At 33.1% G+C, this 21,542-nt stretch overlaps 1 protein-coding gene across 1 annotated transcript in view; it reads left to right on the top strand.

Annotated features, from left to right (window-relative positions):
* Positions 1-2,032: 2,032 nt before the first annotated feature.
* Positions 2,033-21,542, top strand: part of LOC146539760 (uncharacterized) — a 36,279-nt gene continuing 16,769 nt past the window's right edge. The window contains exon 1 of the mRNA XM_085207584.1: positions 2,033-2,964. Coding sequence (XP_085063710.1) covers positions 2,367-2,964 — 598 coding nt within the window. The 5' untranslated portion in view covers positions 2,033-2,366. The remainder of the gene's footprint in view (positions 2,965-21,542) is intronic.

A 21,542-nucleotide genomic window follows, 5' to 3' on the forward strand; every position in this document is an offset into this window, starting at 1 on the left:
TCCCTACGATCATCAGTTACATCGTTATCTGTCCCGCCTGTAGCATTAACACGTCCAGCCTCATTAAAATACCCTCCATTATTCACTTCTTCAATTCTATTCTACACTCTATCCAAAAGACATAAGGTGCTAATAATTTTAAAACAATGTATAGACACTTATAGTAAATTTAAATCTTACTGCCTTCATCATAAAGAATAGTATAGAAGTAGTATAGTATAGAATTTCAAGATTTTAGTTTATCTTGTCAGCGCTTGTGTGGTGGTGCGCTTACATCGGGCTTCGAGATCACAATCGTCCCATTTCTGTCATTGTTTGGAAAATTGGTACTGCTGAGATGAAACAATTATATAGAAAATGAAATGTCAATGGTGTCAGATTGTTTTTGAGATAAGGGACGTGGTTGGGTGTCAACGTGTCTGGTAGGCAGCAATTAGATTAGAAGTTGGAGTCGGTCTTGGTCTCTTAATATTTAGTTTTATAGAGTTAACCTATTAGGCCTATAGGCCAGTCGTGGGGCTGGGGCACAAAGTGTGCTGCAAAATCCACTGGTTTTGGGTTCGATTCCCACTCGAAGAAAGGAAATATTTATTTAATTTGGCGAAAAGCGAGGAATGGAAATATCTTAATGAGAAGGAAATGTCTTAACATTAGGTTTCCAAGTTTCCTCTACCCATCTTGCTATGTAAAAAAAAGCTACTAAACCAAAAACTACTATACGGTCAAGCCACACATTTTAACCAAATTGTAGAGGTTTTGATTTATTACACTTTACAAAAACAGCCTTTCAGTATAATTATAAAATATTATTTGAAAATTAAATAATTAATAGATACTTATAACAATAAATAACGAAATACACTATTTATTGTAAGTACTATTATAGTATAAGTACTACTAATAGGTATACTTTATTACTACTTTTTTTTGTAAATGTATAAAAATCTCCCGACATGGACGGAACTTCCCAAGAGGCGCAAATTCTAATCCCGCAACGTTCAAAGTTTATACGTTTTCTAGAAAAGTATTTTTTTTTAGAGAGTATGGAATGACACTTTAATTTTTCTTTAGTTTCATGCTGTATCCTGCACTTAACACGGTAGGCAGAGGGAACTTGCGAACCAAGTGCTGAGACACTCCTCGGGAGGAAACGGAAATGTCTTTTCTATCGATTGTGCCCAATGTTTTTAAAAACGTTAAGAGACGTTTTAGCAAATTTCATTTAATTTTCAGTCAATATAGGTATATTTTGCAATACTTTTCCATAATTAAAATTGTATTTAAGTAAATTTGCTTATAGTTATCTTCAGTTAAAAGTTAAACAGTATTAGGTATATTAGGTTCGGCAATTTTGAGAGACATATACAACATTTTATACCAACTTTTATTACAAAAGAAAGAAGATTAAAGAAAACTAGTCCAGAAATAAGATTTTTCTGATCGAATTGAATTGAATTCTTGATAATAATTTTAATTAAATTTTTAATTAAAATGCGTTATTTTTTCCTGATCTTTACTACAATAACAAATTTCTCTACAAATTGTCAATAAAATCACTTGAAATCTCAATCAGAAAAAACATCAAGCAACTATTTCAAAATTATACAACAAAAAGACTGACATATGCATACTATTCATAAAATGTCATGTTTTAAAGGAGCAGTTGAAAAGATAACATAATAACAATATATGTATGTATGTATGTACAAGATCCGCTACAGGAGGTACTGTAGCGGAGGTACTGACAACAAAGGAGCAAAGGCAACTGCTCACACCTCCAAATCGATTTACGTCACGAGAATAAATTGAAGCGTTTCGCGTAAAAACACCCGGAGCATTCAACGCGGAGTAAATAAAAAACACTCATCCAGCCTCCAGATTCGCAACTATTATCTCGCACCGGCCAATACGAAATCGCCATTAATTTCCAGTTTTGTTATTGGTAGAGTCGATCCCACCAACCCCGCCTCTCTCCCAAACCACGCCTCTTGGTTACTTTTCTGAAAAGTCTACCTGACTGTGCGTCGTGGAGCTCAGTCGTCCGTAGCAATATGTTTAAACTGGCCTTTACAGTGTAAACGCAACGTCTTTCCACTAAACACATTTTATTTCCTTATCAGGAGCTAATTGCGCTGTCTCTTTCCGCTAGTGTAGTTCGATGTATGTGAGATAGAGACAGCGTATAAAAATTTTAGGTGCGGCCAAGAAAAATAGTTTGGCTATACGTGAACGCGATCAGTGCCAGCCGGCTCACCTGAGGTGCGGACGGTCTCTGCCACTTCGCGACTTTACCAGTTACACTCGACCGCGGTGACGGGTTCCGTTCAGTGATGTGTGTGATATAACATCTGCATATATACGTGTATATGACAAACATGATGACTATGGACGTCGGTATGTACAACAATCAGCAGAGCGGGTACAGCGCGGAATACTATCAGCAAGGTGCTTCTTATCAGCCACCGTACGAGGGTTACCATGAAAGCTATTACGAACCTACGCCGTACTACGAACCCGTTATCCACGGACAGCCGACCCACGAGGCCACCCCCGTGATCAGCACTGACACAGGACTGTGTTACACTAACTTGGACTATGGTGAATTGCAACAGAATTATCCTATACATCCTATCCCGCCGCATCCTGAAGCTTTCAAGCATAGAGAGGATGTCCCTCGACCAGAGGAAATGCATATTCATGAACATAAATTAGACAATCATTATTTAGAAACCAAATACAATATGCACTTTGTTGATGAATCGAGCATGCACTATAGTCATGGGTCGCCGTTGCCCTGTGGGGACTTCGACCCTTACTCTCCTAAAGAGGAGTTCGGAGGGCTCCGGGAGTTTCCCAGAGAGGACTTGCAGAACCATCACGTCGGTCACCAACCGCACCCCTCCCACGCCACTGTGCCGACGTACAAGTGGATGCAAGTCAAGAGAAATGTTCCCAAACCAACGGGTAAGTTTTTGTTCCCATATTATGCTTATTAACTTTCTCTTTAGATTTTTCTATATTAGGATTATAAATCTTTACGAATGTTTTTTATGTGTATGTTTTCGTACAAATGATAATAATTATTATAACTTAAACATATTAAACTACTTCCTCATAATATGTATTATAATAATAAAACAACAATAACAAAAGTAATTGGACTCCTTATAAAATAATTATTAAAATTATTTTTATATTTCTTTCATCAAATTACATCAATATGAAAATAAGAGTAATTTCTTGAAAATTATTTGCTTTTCTATAACTTTAAATAAATCCTGAGAAATTCTGTAAGAAATTCATTTGAGATTTGATAAGCATTAACAAACATAGAGTTCGCGAGGCTTTTACATTACTTGAGCGCCACTCAAAGAAAAGCCATGAAAAATACTTTTAAAAAATAAAGTTTATAATTAGAAATCGATAAAAAATTGTAAACGATAAAATCGTAAAAAATATATTAATTCTTCTACACCGGACGTTGCATCCTCATAGTTTTAATGTGTCGTTTGATTTAATAATGATAGGTACATCTCTGTTTTTTATGATAAAAGGGTCCTTCCATTTCATCATAGCGTTATGTCCACGTTTTTGTTTCTCTTTTTTATTCTTATACAGTGGTAGGGTAAACTCACACAAAGAAAACACAAAAATAAAATATTAGGACTTAAATATGTCTATGATTCTGATATCGTTGACTTTAGGCACACTCAAAACATCATAAATTCAAAACAGAAAAGAAAGGAAAGAGAGCCTTGTGTTAATGTTCTGTAGTGTTTACCCACATTCCAGATATGGAATTAAAAATTATCATTGTCTGTTTTTCTGTGCACTCTAATCTGAGAAATAGCTTGACCGATTTTATAACAGTTTTCGCTATCGTGTTTTAAAAATCTTGTTTTATTTAAATGCGTTCATAAAAATAAAATAATTATGGTTCATAAAAAAAATCTTTATTTCAAGCGGGCGAAGCCGCGCGCCAAATACCAAATCCCATGTACCTATTTTATTTCGTAAAAACCTTAGAATAGAAATAGATTGAAGTGATTGCTCAAATCAGCTTACTCGTTCAAGGTGAAACTGTTTTGTAGAGGTTAAACAAATTAATTATGAATAATGATTAATGTCTTTAAAGTGCTTTTGACACTTTACAATAAGGAAGCTGGTCTTAATAGCCTACCGTGTAATTATTCGTTACTATTCAGATTTGTCTGGCGTTCATTTCTGCCACTCATATCTAGAATTTTTTTTTTGGTTAAAATGCTGATTTCTTAGTACTAGGTTCCCTCTGCTTAGCTAGCAGTAAACGGGATTTAGCGTAATGCTAAACCAACATATTAAATTCTTTCATCTTATGGCAAAGGCTAAATAAGCTTTTTATCTACCAGAGACATTGCCAGACAAATTGAAAGGATTTTTTTAAAAATATAATCATTGCTCTTTTTTTAAATATAAAATCTATGTAAAATACCATATTACTATAATATATGTGCGTATATAAATATGTTGTATATAATTAAATATATAATTGATACAATTTACCGTAATACTGTGAAGTTACTTAAAAAATATATTTTTTCATTCACTACTTGAATTATTCATGAGATTAGCACGTTCAACCAAACAAACCCATCAGCTTCGTAATATTAGTATAGATCAGCGGCACATAGAGAAAGGAGCAACTAAACGAAATTTCCTAAATAAAAGATTTGCTTGGTAATAAAAAATATATGAAAGGCCTTTAATATTAAATATTGTAACTTTTCCCTCTATTTGCCGTCTAAAGTCTCGTTTGACAGTTGGTCTGTTCGTCTGTGTGTCAAAATACGGGAACGCGAGGTATTTGCCTCGTGTCAGCGGGAGAGTCGCGACCTTTGACACTAACGAACATACAGACAGCGCTCACTGACAGTTATTATATAGAAGATGCGTACACAGATTCAAACGCGCAGGTAGAAAGAAATATACATTTTTTTATTTTTCAGTTAAGCTCTATGCAACATTTAATGGATAATAATAATTGATTAAGTAATATTTAATAGGTTAAACAAAGAATGGAAATTACACATACTCAAATAAATTTATTAGACTAAACTTCTTTAATATGTTATACTAATATATTTACTTAATTCTTTTTCTAAATGTTAAAAATATCTTCTATTTAAAAAATTTCTTAATCAAACTATGACCTAACATTTAATAATATAACAAGTAAATATAATAGCTTTTCGAGGCTACCCTGTGTTTTCTCGTCCCAACAATAATTATTACTGCTCTACGTAGATGATATTTTTTTCTAACGCCAGTCAAATGCGGCGTTAAATTCTACCACAAATCACGCAATAATTGTACAACATACTTTAAGCTGCACAATCAACATTATACCATTAAGTTTTCTAATCAAAAATTCAAATTAAAGTAGGTTATTTAACTGCCTGCGTATAAATGTAGAGACTCCCCCGTACCTTACCGGCTCACGATTTAATGATCGCCGTAGTAGAGATAAGACGTCAAAACAGATGACGTACGTTAAATGGACATTAAAACAACACCACACGTCAAGAATTCTAATATATTTTGTAACATATTAAGAAAAGTAGTGAAGAACAACCGTTTGGTGTGAGCCGTTCTCCTCATCTCGTGTGACTGTAACGGGGCGGTTGCGGATTCGATTCCCACTCGGTGGAATGAATTATTATTTATTTATATTTTTCTTCAATCTGGTATCAAGGCAAAAGAGCGGCGTTGAATTACGTTACGCAACACGTGAAGCTGAAAATGTTTGGTTGTTGTTGATACGAATCGTTTTTTCATTATTGTTTTTTTTTTTCATTGAATTTCAGAATATAGAGAACGGAGTATCTTAACATTATTATTCTTCCATACTCTACTCTGCCACATGCCGAATCCAGCTTCTTAAAAAAATAATTTATAAAGTAGTGTGTAAATTAAATATTTCTTTCTCTTTCTCTATTCATGTTGTATATGCCAAGACCTTAATCCGTGAAATTGACTATGGAACTGTCTTAATGTTTTTAGTCTTTAGTTATTAGTTTAAACTGCAACAAATCCCATCATAATTTTTTATAACGAAAACGAAGTAACAAAAGAAATTTTTGTAGCACCACATTATGTCTAGGCAGAGGAAAAAAGAGGGAACCTAGTGTAAACTCCGTTTTCCACAGTTTCGCAAGTTTTCGAACATTTCGTGTAGAAAAGACGAAAATCAACACCGACACTTAGATATCAGGAATTAAATCCATTACCGTCATGTAAACAAATACACTCTGTACAGCTGCGCCACAAAACGGCAAGGACTTAGGCAAAAACTTTTAAAGAAAATATAATATTTTGAAGTTTTTCTTATATTCAATTAAAGAATTATTAAAATATTTAATCAACTTACTCAATCGCTAAGTCGTTGCCGGTACAGTGCTTTAGAAATGTTATCTCCTATATACACTACACCTGAAGCATGTACATATTACTTCACGGTATATAATCACGTAATATAAAACAGAAATTGAGCACAAAGTTTCTTCTCCTCTTACTGAACATGCATTTTATTTAAATTTCAAGTTTTATCTTGCTATACCAAAATATGACGAAATTATTATCACGATTTTATTAAGTCTATTTTTAACTAGGTAAGACTAAGACTAAGACTGAATTTGACACACTTATTATAAAAATAATTATATCATCGTGAAACTTGGCAGTTACATGTGGCTTAGGTGACAACACAATAAAAAGTGGTCTGGTGATGGAGTCAGGATCTGAATAGTGGAACTCTTCAGGGGTTACTAGTAAACCACTCGAGCTTAGGCACTAAAGTAGTAAGATAGGACTCTTCCGTTACTGAGAGAATGACAGACAGCGCGTAGCGTGTAGCTCTCTGATATTTGACTTGTAGGGTAAGGACCCTACACGAAAGAGAACTCCAAGGTAGGATTTTCTGAAATTCCATTACGGAAGGGAAAAATATTTTTTTCAATTACGTTATCAAATCCACCCAAACGAAGTTGTAAAAGAAAACCAGTAGGTACACGTATAATACAATATAAAACTTTTCATAGAGTGACTTAAAAATAGATTTATTTTTTGTTATCATTACCAAACACAAGTCCCCCTCACTACGAGCCGCTCTACACGTCCAGGGGCAAATGTAGAGCAATCATATAAGGATTGTTGTACAGTAAATGTAAAAAGGAGGACAGCGATAAAATGATAGAAATTTTAGGGATACTGTTATAAAATATATATTTAAAATGTAAAGTCTGATTAAATAATTTATAATTTTAATTTAAAAAAATAAGGATCGACATTGTTACGATTGATGAGTAGAGGAAGAAGGTATAAAAAATTGAACTTCATATTCAGTCCACAAGCCCATTCATCTGATACCTCACTTGAAGAACTAGCGGCTTTAATATAAAATTTTGCCCCCCTTTTAAGACTATATTTTTTTAGGATTTAACCACAAATGTATAATTTTAATTTATTTTTCTGAAACACAAACTACTCTGTAGTTGCTAGCTGCCAAATTTCATAATCTTAGATCAACCAAAAGTTAACCCTATTAATTTTAATTCCCTTCATATTCCTTCCTCTGGAAAATACTTGTTAAAATACTTGGTTCCTATCAATACTTATATAGTTGTATAAGGCACAGCGTAAAGTAAGGTGTATGGTAATGCAAAGCCCCTATAAAACACACGTACACGCAACGACGCGACGGTAGCTTACTAATCCTGAGCCTATCTGTATTCGCTTCTATAATAACACGCAATACACACTTATAATATGATACGGGGTTGAAATGTTTCCCAATTCTTAAATTGACATCTAAAGAATATGTTTTAAGCTTATATCATTTCTAATTTAACAATCATAAATATCTATCTAAGGCTCCATTACCCTGCTACCGATAAGCATTTCCACATCCACCTCGTATCTTCCATCTCTTCTGAACATACTTCCCAACTATCAACTTCTCTTCAATCCATTTACATTGATCCTGCATTCTGTCCTTTCTTCACAGATTCCTTATACCAGAAGCTTTATCTTACTCACATTCAATTATAGGTAATACAACCTAATGTCAAAATGATCTGTCCTCCGCTCTCCGCCCGAATTCTACGCCGCTCTCTTTCTTGTAACCAGAGTGTAGTACCTAATTAAAAATAACAAATCATAATCCTTAGTTGGAATCGAACACATAACCACTGCGCCACGACCGCATCCGCTTGAAAAACTTTGCGTGAACATAAATTTCATAAAGCTTTTACGACCAATATATTAGATGAAACTCATTACGTACTTATGTTGCATTGAAAACTTTGTTGCAAATTAGCTATAAAATATGTTTATGATTTTTTTATTCTTTGAACGACATTTTTAATTTTTGTTTTTATTTCAACACTAATACGGATGAAATTAATATTTTATATATTTTTTTTTGCTTTTCGCCATATCCTGCACATAGGGTTGGCAGAAGCAACATGGGAACCTATTGTAAAGACACTCCGTTCCCATTAAAATGCTTATGTTCCCCGAATTTTTCAAGGCATTCCGTCACTCAATGACAGAGTTCCGTCTTGAAAAAGTGGATGGAGAATAGAGAACAGAACGTCTTAGCACTATGTGCCCACAAATGTCGCATTTACACTTTACGGTCAGGCGATATTCTACTACTACTAATGGTCATCTTCTTCTTAGTTATATTTAAAAAAAACACTTTTACCTTGTGGAAAATAGATATATATTTATGTACCTTATTTATGTTATATTTTGCAAGGAGACGTGAGAAGCTGGTGAAGTAATAACTGCATTAGTTACCTATTATGAGAAAAATACATAATAATAAATTGTAATTATGTTCAACCCATATCCTATAAAACTGTAATACAACATCAAAATATACGAAATTTTAGTTAACCATAAAATATTCTATTAAGTATAATCAAGTAATAGTTATTTATGGACGATTTTACACTAATTAGGTTTAGCTTTATACTCGTACGTAAAATTTATTTAAACACTTTAATATAAGGTTGGTTTATGCCGATCGTTACGCAGAGGCACAAGTAAGCGGCTGTAAACTCAACAAGTAGTGGATTCGATTCCCGCTCGAACAAATGAAATATTTAATATGTTAATATCCTCACTCTGGTAACGAGTTCCGCCACTTAACATGATATGGGGAACGCAGTGACTTAACACTGGGTTCCCTCGCATTACGAGAAAGCAAAGGGAACCCAGTGCTCCCTCCCAATTAACCCATACTTTTAACTGATCGTTTGCTAATTTTCCTCCTAATTCAGGGAACTAATGACGGACCTCAACAATAAATAACAATTAATTTAAATCCAATCATTTCCCTCGTAAAGTTGGAACCCACAACCACCTCACGTCCCTAAATGCGTCACAATAGCGTCAAATACCGTATGTAATTGTATAATATTTACCCAGCTACCCACAAAGCCAGCCGCCGTGCATGGACTGCAAGTCACCATGACCAGAAGAGAAGGCAATAAAACCATATTAGCCGCGTCAACTCACACGACAGGACAAATTGCTGTAATTTTATTGTACCGATCTGATACAATAAAAGAAAATTGCAAATCATTTGAACACAATATTTATTATATAAGCTTTCGACCTGTCCTTGTATTACAGCTGTAGGTATAACGTTAGTTTTAGCTTGTAGGGAAATGTAAATGGGAAAATATTTCTGTTTTAAATTGATATTGTAAGTCTGTGGTTTCATTTCCCACTCTATAAATAGGTAACAAAACAAAATTTGACGTTCTTATCCGCCATTCAACATGCTTTGATCCGAGAATTGAGCGGAAAGTAGAAAACGGAGTGTCTTAACACTAGTTTACCTCTGTATGGTGATGTATGATTATGAGTCGTAGATGTAATTTAGGAATGATACAGGAACATAAATAAATTAAATAAAAAAAAGACAGAATGGAAGATATACATTTCAAAAACTATTTCGTCTTAATCAAAAAAATTTGTATGTTTTTTTTAATATTTAAAATAATATGTGTAATTTTCGTAATTTTATAATTCTTTAACTTCACATTGTAACTTTTACGTGGCGTGGAAAACTGGAAACCTACTGTTAAGACATTTCATTCCCATTAATAAATTTTCGTTCACCACATTCCGTTGAATCTTCGAGGCATTGAGTGTTGAGTGTTATAACTCAACGTTGCAGTTTGACTCGTTACCGGATCTAACCCAGTCTCAGATCTACAATCGTAGCGTTTACAGTTCCACTCTGTTCCACCTGTCTTCCAACTCTTTTTTCGTAATATGAGGGATTATAAAAAGAACGTAGTGAAAATAAGATACGATTTCGTTTCTCTCTCCCTTGACACCGACAACTTGGATAAAAGGCGTGGATTCGAATCTTGTCAAATCTAAGTTCAATCAAATTTTGACACTTTAGTACTAGTTACTTAGTTAATATGGTAATACAACAATCCTATTCAATTCTATATAGATCAAATGTACTACGGCGTTAAGCTCCAGTATTTAGCAAGGAATTAGTCAAAATATTTCCATTTTTAACTATCTAAGATCGACAAACTATGCATGACTCGTACATTTAAGACCACACGTGAAGGATGATCTTATCTATTTTGCAATTCAAACCTCTTGGGACGTCAATGTAATTTTAGTTTCGTTATTTTTAAACTAGATTTTCAAGTAACTTAAACTTTATTTATATACAAGCAAGGATTATTTTAAATTGACATGATAAAATGTCCCACGTTGACATTTTCTGGTTAAAACATGCAAAAAAAATGTCAAAGAATGCATTTTGCAAAACGATTATATTTTATGAAATATAAAATATCAATGCCTAAACATCAAAAAAACCATTCGTTGCGCAGTAGACTAGAGGAATCTGACTAAACGAGGGTCGTGGGTTCAATCCACATACATTGAAATGGTTTTAGTTCATATTCTATTAACTTTCTCAAGTAGACACAGCGCTGAGTAGAGTCGAACCAATCTCTACACAATGTCTCGAAAATTGGATAGAAAATGAGACATTGGGTGTCTAAATAGGAATTTCCTTCCTCCTACACAGCTATACGGATAAATCTGTAAAGCCGCTTTTAAGAAATATAAAAAAAATAATCATTTTCATTTATTTTGTTTAGTTAAGTAAGTAGAATTTGAGAAATAGAGAATACATTTTTATTTACATAATAGCAATAGAGAGACCCTCTCATTAATAGGTAAAGTGGCAAGCTAATAACCCTTGCAAGTCACCTGCATTAGCCGCCCCGTGGGACGTGGTACAAAATATTATTAGACAAAGGAGTATTTCTTTTTATTTGGATAATTACTGATAAGAAAGTTATAAAGATTTTAATAAGTATTTTTATGTTCATATTGATGAGTTAATAGTACATGGAAGATATACAAGAAACACTATTATTGGGAGTATTCATCGTTGCAGTAGATCCCAAACCAATAGTTTTTAAAATGTCTGTCTGTTTGTGCGCGCTAATCTCAAATTTCAGGTTCCGTTATCGTATCTTGGCAACCTTCTCTTAATATAGGAGCTGTGTTTGTTTCATTAAAATCATTTCATAAATAAAAAGTAATATTCATGTAAATAATTTTGTTAACTGTTACAAATATTGAATTGGTTGAAACTTAAGTTATCAATGTATGGATATTATCTTTAAAATTACATTTTTATTAAAGCACAAAAATAATTCTGATTCTGATTAGTAAGTAAATAATTTTGCAGTTCAAACGGGCGAAGCCGCGAGCGATTCGCTAATATTATAGAAAAAGTCTTTGATATTTTCAGCGTTCATTATTATTAAGTTTTCGGTGGCGGTGTTAAATGGAAATGGCTAAGAATTGTATAGGTATGACACAGGACAAAAGAGCCCGAGATAGCATACAACGTGTTCAATGGCTGAACTTAACACCGAGCTTTGTCTTCCAAAATGAAGAAATGGAAATAAAATATGTGTGAAGATCGACCTCACAATCGGCTCAGTTGATCTTGGCGAAACACGACGTTTGTGGAGGAGGGGGTTGGAGTGGTTTAACACTAGGTTCTCTCTGCCTAACATGCTATGCGGGAAAACTATAAATCTACATTTATTAATAGTTTCAACTATATAATAGCACAGGCGCCGCTTAAGGCTTGTGACAAACGTCAAAGCGTAGCAAGTAAACCGATTACGGGCGAGTGGAGCGCGATATCTGGCGATCTCACGCGACCACCCTCACGAACATTCGGCGTTGATAATGACCCCAGAATGTGAATTAATTTATAGAAAAGAACTATTAATAGCATATGAGTTTTCTTGATTTCTTTTCTAAGTTATATCATCTTTTTGTATTGGAGCCCATTGTGCCTGCGGTCTGTGTTACCTTCCGGGCTTTAAAGTGGCCAATGTCATATTCTATATTGTTATTATAGATATTTAGTCATTTCCATTCTACTACGTAAAAGCTAATGGGACCGCACGTTAAAGCTAGTGATGAAACTAAAAACCTAGGTATATTTTTTATACTATTATTGTACGCCCTCCCTGCGTTTGTTTCTCAATCTTAATTACCTTATTTCTAATTTACTAAATAGTTCAGGCCATCATAGCGCAGCGGGACAGAATCTGCCTGTATGCATGCTTTTTGTGGGTTATTATACCAATTACGGAAATATAAAACGCTGTTTAGTCCCATTACTCAACACGGAATTTTAAACTCGGTCAACATTACTTAATTTGGGCTCTTTAGTTTTTAGTGTAAATAATTGAAACAGATAGACAAATTAATTATATTGTTATAGTTTTAGTGCCACCCCTAAAAGGGTCAAAGTACACGTAAAGTATTACATTAACGTTTGTCACAACGTACTAAGGGATTAAAGTAGAAATTATAAATAAACAATTCAGGTTAGATAGTGAATTCGAATCACAAATTAAATCTTTCAAATAAATACAAGAAACTATAAACAGCGGCGCGGTGTTGAGTTCCGCAACTTAACAGTCAACGTATAGTCTTAAAATGAGGCGATGCGTGAAGAACGGAGTGTATTAACTCTTAGTTCGTTTTATTTCCCCCAGAATACACAGGATATAGCGTGAGGTATTAAACTTCGAAGAAAAATAATTACGAAACAAATAATAATAAATTAATGAAAATAATTATTCTTTCATAAAAAAAAAAACATAAAACACTTCTAATTAAGACGAATCATACCATCACAATGTCACTATCACAAATATATGTTCATCAGAATTGAATAGATGACCATTTCCATCTATTCTGTCCACTTGTCCACGATATACAAGTGCTCTTACATTCTTAGATATAAAACCTGTAGCATTGTCTCCTACAGCGACCGCGTAGGAGTTAATAGCGGATTATGTGTGTTGAATAAATCATTTTTGGGGATCCTCATGGGATGATATTGTTATTTATTTTTTTATAGAATCACCTGTATAGAGCATATAGCAAGGTAGACAGAGGGTAGTGTTAAGACACACCTTTCTTCACTTACCTCCTAATTTAAGAATTCTGTGGCGAAACTAAACGCCGCGCTTATTTTTTTCTATCTACCAGAGTGATTAAATAAAAACAAACATAATAATTCGCCCGAGTTAGGATTGAACACACAACTATAGCGTTGAAAGTCAGACGTTGTTCCATTGTATCACGACCTAAACGATTTTAAAAAAGATATAACAAAATTACGAAAAATAATTAAATATATACGGAACCAAATAATATAAAAATTAACACTCTTTACCATTCAATTAAAAATTATCGGGTAATACTATTAGAGGATTATTTGACCACCACTTATAATACCACGACAATTTCTGAACTGATATAAAAACTTATTCACCTACGTACAGTGATACAATATTCTATATTTAGATTAGGTTAATGAGTAGCTTTTACTACTTTTATAATATCTGACTGTATACGCGTCGGTCGTGGTTTCGAGTCCCACTCGCAAAAGAAATAGTTTAATATTTATATTTCCTTAAAATGTTGAAAAGGCAAAGTGTGGTGTTGAACTCTGCCACTTAACACGTAATGTTTTAAAAATTTGGAGGAGAGTGGGGAACACAACGCCGCACTTTGTCTCGTTATCACAGCGAGAAAATAAACATTAATAACAAAATTAATCGAAAAATACTTTTTTTTAAATATTAACTCCAACTATGTATAAATAAATACCTTATCCATAAATAAATATATTTAATTAAATTAATCTATCAACACTAATTAACTATCCTCATTAGCTTTACATTAAAAATATTAATTGTAAATAATGAATTCATTTAGAGATGTGGATTGTTAAAACATGGACGATTTCGACGATTTCTGTCTCTATAATAATAACACTAGAAACGAAACTAAAGACTTCCCAAATCTAGAAGAAAATGTTTTATATACTTTAATATTGGGAACAGTCTATACATGGCTATTCGCTATCGCAGGACTCGTAATACAATGTTGTACGAAGAAGTCGGAAAATCTCAACAGATTCATACACGAGCAGCATATTTACTGTGGAGTGACTCATCTCTCTCTTCTCACTCTATATTACAACCTATCAGAGTGTTACAGTGGACTTTTATATGAAACGATCACGTTTTTAAATCTGATGACTCCAGTATGGACAGCGTGTGCTGCGTGGAATATGTATCTGCACACCTTTCTTTTTCTTAAAGCAGAAGATTTATACACTAAGAAAGGAATTTTAAAATATACTGCAATATCTATAGCGATTATACAAATGTATGAACAACTTATAATATTCTTGCTCAGTTTAATGTACTGTTTTCTACCAGAAATGGGACATGTGGTTGTGCCTGCGATACGAACGACTTCAATTCTACTTGTCATGGGACTGACATCAGAAATTTTTCTTGTAATATTATTTTTTAGTGTAATATCCTCGAATGTGAATAGAAAACTGACATTTTCGTTTATTTTACATTTATTCTTACTACAGCTATCTGATTCTGTGCTAGTTTGGTTTAGAATAGATGTATGGAGACAACAAATAGATGGACGTGATAGTGACGTATCCACGACTATTTTATACGTTAGATTAATTTTTGAGATAATTTGGTTTATAGTAGTACCTTACACTAAACTACCCATATATCGTAATAATATAATTAAGTGAAGTGGTTTTTGATTTACAAAATCAATTGAATTCGTAAGTATCTTTGTAACTTTAAAAAAAATTAAAACGCATTTTCAAATAAAGTGTTATTTGACTATTATCGGACATATTCTAGAATTATTAAAGTGGTATTAATTTTTATTTTAAATTATAAGTATGTTTTCATTTTAATGAATAAAATGATTTGAATATAATAATTTTTAGTAACTAGTATTCCGTAAAAACATTTTTTTCTTAAAGAATATTTAAGTATTCTACATAAAAAAATAAATAATTTAAATATTCTTGATCTTTTCATATAATTAGAGGTTAACTTATTTTAAAGTCATATTATTATGCCATAGTGGCGCAGCGGTACAAGAATGTGACGGTTGTGGGTTTGATCCCACCCGAGGAAATAATATATTTATTTACATTTATATTTTCAATTCTTCGCTCTGGTGTCAAGGCAAATAGTGGCGTTGAATTCTGCTACTTAACAAGCAATGCTTTCAGAACTCGGCGGAAAGTGGGTAACGGAGTGTTTTCACACCTAGGCTCCCTCTGCCTACCCTGCTGTGTGCGGGATACAGCGTGAAGCTGATATAGCATACATAACATGATATAGCTGACATGATGATATACAATACTTACGTAAATAGTATTCTATATCAGCACAATACGTACCCAAAACCACGGTGTTAAACGCTATCTAATAAAATTGGTGTTAAGCTACAATTATAACGCTACGTAACGTAACGAAATCGGTTATCTATATATAATCGCAAATTGAACAGGTACTGTGGAATCGCCTATCAATATTTGTTGGTACTTTAAAAATCACTAAGTATATCTTATCAATGGGCCTTTTTAGGATTTTTATTATATATTTTTATATGTTTTTTTTTGTATAAGAAAACCTATTTTGCTCCATTTTACGTGAAATATATCCAGTTTTATCTGTCAACGAAGATCTAATGATCAAATTAGAAGGTAGTTTATACGACTTAAAGCCTTTTTAGTTTTTTTAAGCAATTATTTATGACTCATAACTTTAAAACGGATGTTAATAAAGTCAATCCAACAGCACGATATTAACTTTATATTTTTTAAAATAAAATAATATTCAGATAATAATGTTCATTCGGAATAAACATTTGTAGTTTCACGCTTAACCGCGCATATAGCACAATAGGCAGATATAACCTAATATGAACTTTCGGAATAAAAAAATGAAAATTCCTTCTCTGCTTTCCACCTATATCCGAGACAGCATCTCGTCAAAAGCGGAGAAATAGTTTATCCTCCAGAGTGAGAATCGAACTCACAGTCATCGCTATACCAACTAGCCCACTGCGCCAGGACGTCCTCCAAAAATATTAAAAAATCTTTTATAACATTACATTCTTGTTTGTCCCTATATCGATATTCGATAAGTCGTATGTTTACAGTGACCGAGTGTCTATCGGACAGATTTACGATCACTATCGGTCGTAACCCTGGCGCGGGATTACTGTACAACTATTTTTTTTTATTTCCGCAATAAAAATATTTATATGATTTATTTGATTTAGTAAAATGTAAAAGGTCCAAATCACAATTTTTCTTCTTTTGTTAGAAATTGTAACAAATAAAAAGAGAAGTTGCTCCTTTTTCTTTGTTTTCTTTTTTAATTATTTTATGATGTATTAAATATTTGCAAAGTTAGAGTTACTAGAGTTGAGACACTGCGTTGTCACTTTTCACTCAATTTTACGAACTTTCTTCTCTTAGTGCCCCCCTACACCTCTTAACCTATCTCCATGTCAAATTTCCAGTATAAGTCCAGTAATTCCGTTTGTGCGTTATCTGTTAGTCACTGAGTAGCAATGTTTATTATATACATAGATATATAGAATTTATTTTCAGTCTGTTCGACGGCAGCGAGCCAAGCTTAGTGTCCCGCAGGGGGCGCCCATACCACCGCCGGCATTCTCACAAACAGCAACATTGTGCTTGCAAATTTTTCAGAGACAGAGTACCCTCTTCTCTACCTACCCGGTGTCACTGTTTACAATGGGTAGTAGCCAATAGGTTTTTTTTTTATTTTCAAGTATATCTTGCATATTAGCCAGCAGGTTGAGCTTGTTTTTTTTAAATATTAACATTTCCCCTATCAGAGACTGAACCTACAACCCTCAACGGAATACACAAACAGTCCTCCACTAGATAGACTTTGTATGATAAAGACAGATGATCGATCATAAGTTACGTCGTAACGAGTAATTTATTATATTTGGAGTAAGTCCGGATGCTGCCAGGTATCCTGTCAACAATCAATAAATCAATTAACAATATACAACAGATAGGACTATACTACTACTTTATCTATAAATATATCTATGGATACAAAGTGCGGCGGTGAGCTTCGTCACTAAACTTAAAAAAGGAAAAGGAAGTGTCTTAACACAAGGTGCGGAATACTGCGACTATATCTTAAAAATTAGATGACGAGTCTGTCTGAAAGTGATGAAAGGTGTAAAAATTTTTATCATCTTCACGTTTCTTTTCTGGGTAGAAGGAATCTTTCGATTCTAATCAAATTTCGACATGCAGTATGTTTAGTGGAAGAACTAAACGGCTCGTTTTCTCTGCCAGAGCATTTTTATTATTTATGTTTGTTTTACGCCACGGAATGTTGTGGTGTAACTCAACCCCACGCTATGTCTAATAGAGTGGGAAATAAAAATAATTCAAATTATGCGCTTTGATATGGGTTGTATGATATCCTGGTTTAAAAGAAAAAAATATCTGGGAATTTTATGATAAGACGATATAGGACCTAATAAAATACAATAAAATAAAATTAAGAAACTAAGTTGGAGTTGTACTGTCATACTTTTTATAACCAGACTGACTCATTTTTTAACCCCAAATCGAATTCGAACCCAGAAACACCATTTACTATATAAACATTAATTTAACATCAGAACCATCGACACAAATCCATTACAGGCAAATAACAAGGTTATTGTTAAGAAAGCACTGATAGACGAGAATAAAGTCGATTTTGTCGAAGTCACGGTACAGTGTGGCCACAGTACTGATAGCTTATCACCAAATTACCCTTGATAACCGTTGATGGATGATCGCTGTGCACACATATTATACACCTCGTCTCTTCACTACTAGAGTCGCTACTGGTTCAGTGAGACTAACTGAGATATCAGGGTTTCTGTCTTCACGCTAAATCCCGCATACACTAGCATTATCCCGTATAAATATTTTTTAAATTTTGAAAGCTAATATTTAATAATATTACCATTTATGAAACATACTATAAAATTATGAAATATATGTAATTTAATTAAAAGATAACTTTTAAGTAGCAACAATAAAGAATCGTTCTCTTTACGATAATATTACAGATTTAAATATTAAATCTAATTCAATATTGATTACAACGTAGAGTTAGATTTAATATTTCTATTAAAAATGATATCACAGTAATGCCTCGTATCACCAGACATCTCAGATACAGTTATCAATTCTGATATATACTAATGTTATTTAAAATTGGAAATCCCAATAAGAATTTAAGATTTATCTTGATTTAGCATTCTGGGTGAAAGATTTTTTTTGATAACATTTACATAATATTCATGCATGTCATGTCCCATCAAGCATTTCGAAAATTTCTGTCAAAAGGTAGTTTTTCCCGTATACAGACGTAAGCAGAAGGATCCTAGTGCTAAAACAAACGGTACACCAAGTTTCCGCCCACCTTTCGAGACATTACATGTTGTGAGGCGGAACTCAACACCGGGCTTTGTCTTCTTACCGGAGCGAAGAAATGAAAATATTTTTTTACCCTGAGTGAGTATCAAACCAGCAACATATAGTGTGCTATATCTTAAACGCAAAGAAAGTTGAAATCGGAGTATGTAATAAAGTATTTTTTTCTCAGAAGTAATATTTATAACTCAAAACCATCCATTGTCCCATATTTGTTTTTTATGAGAACAACACTTTTAGAATATAAGCTGTAGGTATAGTATAAATGATAATTAGGGTAAGTGTAATTTTTCTTATCAATTTCCAATAAAAAAATATTTAATAAAAATAGTTTATCAACTATATTTTCCACTTATCAGTCCATATCAATCGAATCTGATTTCGAATTTAAACTGACTTCTAAAGTAGGTATGTTACCGGCACTATCGGCCGACCTTGTGGCTAATACGTTTCACGATAATACGTGTATCGAAACAACATGTTTTGTATTCCAGAAGTTTTCGTATAATGTTATATTACTTGTTAACTTAACTCACTCGATATGTCATAAAAGAAGCTTCACGCTTTTCCCCACATTTTTCATAGCAGGTTAATTCGAGGCGACATGGAAACCTAGTGTAAAACACTCCTTTCCCCAGGAAGACATTTTCATTCTCAACTTTCTGCAGAATTTTCAAAGCATTGCGTGTTGAGTAGCGGAACTCAACTTCGTGCTTTGCGTCGTTGCCAGAGAGAGGAAAAAAATAATATTTGATTCCCCAGAATGGGATTCGAACATACAATCACACACGCTCGTGTCCCAGCGCCAGGACGGCCTCAAATCTAATTCACTAACAACACTCGTATATCCATTTGTGCTTGAGAAACTTAGGTTTAGAATAAATTTATCCATAGATTCTACTATTAAAAAAGAAAATAAATATTATGTTACAGTTACAGTTATAAGGAATCCAATTCGTTATATTTACCTCTTCTTTATATCTTTATCATTAAAAATATTTACAAAAACTACAATAAATCTATGTTTTTCAAAAAGAGAATTTATTTTTCATTTCAAATTGAAATCCTACTCCACTCCCCAAGAAGTATGACAAAATAACTTCTCGATCGATAAGAAGACTAAAATATTTTTTTCTAAATATAACCTACAGCTCATACCTACAGACTATTGAAAATATCTTATTTCAGCTTTAGATATAAGAATATTGAACAGACTGTATAATGACGTCACGAAGATATAGAGTATAGATATTTTCATATAAAGATGAAGTAAGAGTTTAGAATACTTAATTTAAAATTGTTTTGTGTTGTAGTATCATGCAAATAGCTGACTACAATAGTTCTTCATCATACATTCCACATGATCTTAAATTGCAAACAGCAGGGTATGCAGATGGTACTTTAGTGTTGAGACACTCCCTTTACCATAGAGGCATGGCACGTTGAGTGGCGGTGCAATAAGAATGCAGTGTCAAAATACTAGGCCCCTAGGTTCCGTCTGCCTACTATGTACAGGATAGGGAGTGAATAAAAAAAAATTGTTAAATATTAAGAACTTCTCGAATGCGATTATTATTATAAGCCATTACTTGCAGCCTTTCACTACATGTTGTATATTACTAAAATTTTAATTAAATATAACAAAAAACAAACAAAAACATCGAAAAACAAACGAAATCAATAACCAGTAGTTGCTCAATCAGTTTCTCTCTATTTTTTCATTCACGGGAGACGGAAAGTGGAAAAACACCGAATCCCCATTCGTTAATTAACCCTTGTTACCCTTATTTAGTTAAATCGCCCAAATATAACAAAATAATACCAAATCTTGCAAATTTTCTATAGCGAGATTAAAGATAAAAATCTCAAGTGCAAATATTTGGACAATGTTTTAAATATACAAATATATTTTTAGTTATTTTTTCTGTGACGTATAATCGCGATATGTTAAAATTATCAATTTAAAGTGGTAACGCAGGATAAGACGATAAAGTGCGCAGATTTTCAGATACGCAGATACGCTGCTCTTTGTTGGAAACGTCACACGCGTTTCAAATTTATTTTTATTTTTTCGGAAAATTATGGAAAAATACAAAATTTTATCTTATCTTGCAACAGGCCTTGTTTGTTAGATATTTTTGTGTAGAAAAATATTTACTATGGCTAGTGACTAGACTGAGTAAGCGAAGAGTAGTAGAGAGCATTTTTAGGGTTCCGTGCCCACGGTGAAACGAAATTCTATTACTAAAATTACAATGTTTTTCTGTACGTCTGTCACAAGTCAACCGTGATAGATAGGCAGTTGAAATTTTCACATATAATGTATTTCTGTTGCCAATATAAGTCTATAACAATAAATACTAAAAATCAGCTAAAAATAAATATTTATGAGAGCTCAAATACAATATAGATACATGATTTTTTCCACGTTTTTATAGATAATAGACTTCCGTTACAGTTCTACGCGCGCTCACACTTGGACGGTTTTTTAATTTCAGCACTATAAAAAGTTGTTAGTTTGCTAAAACCAACACCATTTTGTCTAACCCGATTGAATAAATAAAAATGCCCAAATTATACTACAATTTCTCAA

This window comes from Heliconius melpomene, chromosome 3 (assembly GCF_056956725.1).
Source record: "Heliconius melpomene rosina isolate 202511_hmr_F chromosome 3, ASM5695672v1, whole genome shotgun sequence".
Classification (NCBI taxonomy): domain Eukaryota; kingdom Metazoa; phylum Arthropoda; class Insecta; order Lepidoptera; family Nymphalidae; genus Heliconius; species Heliconius melpomene.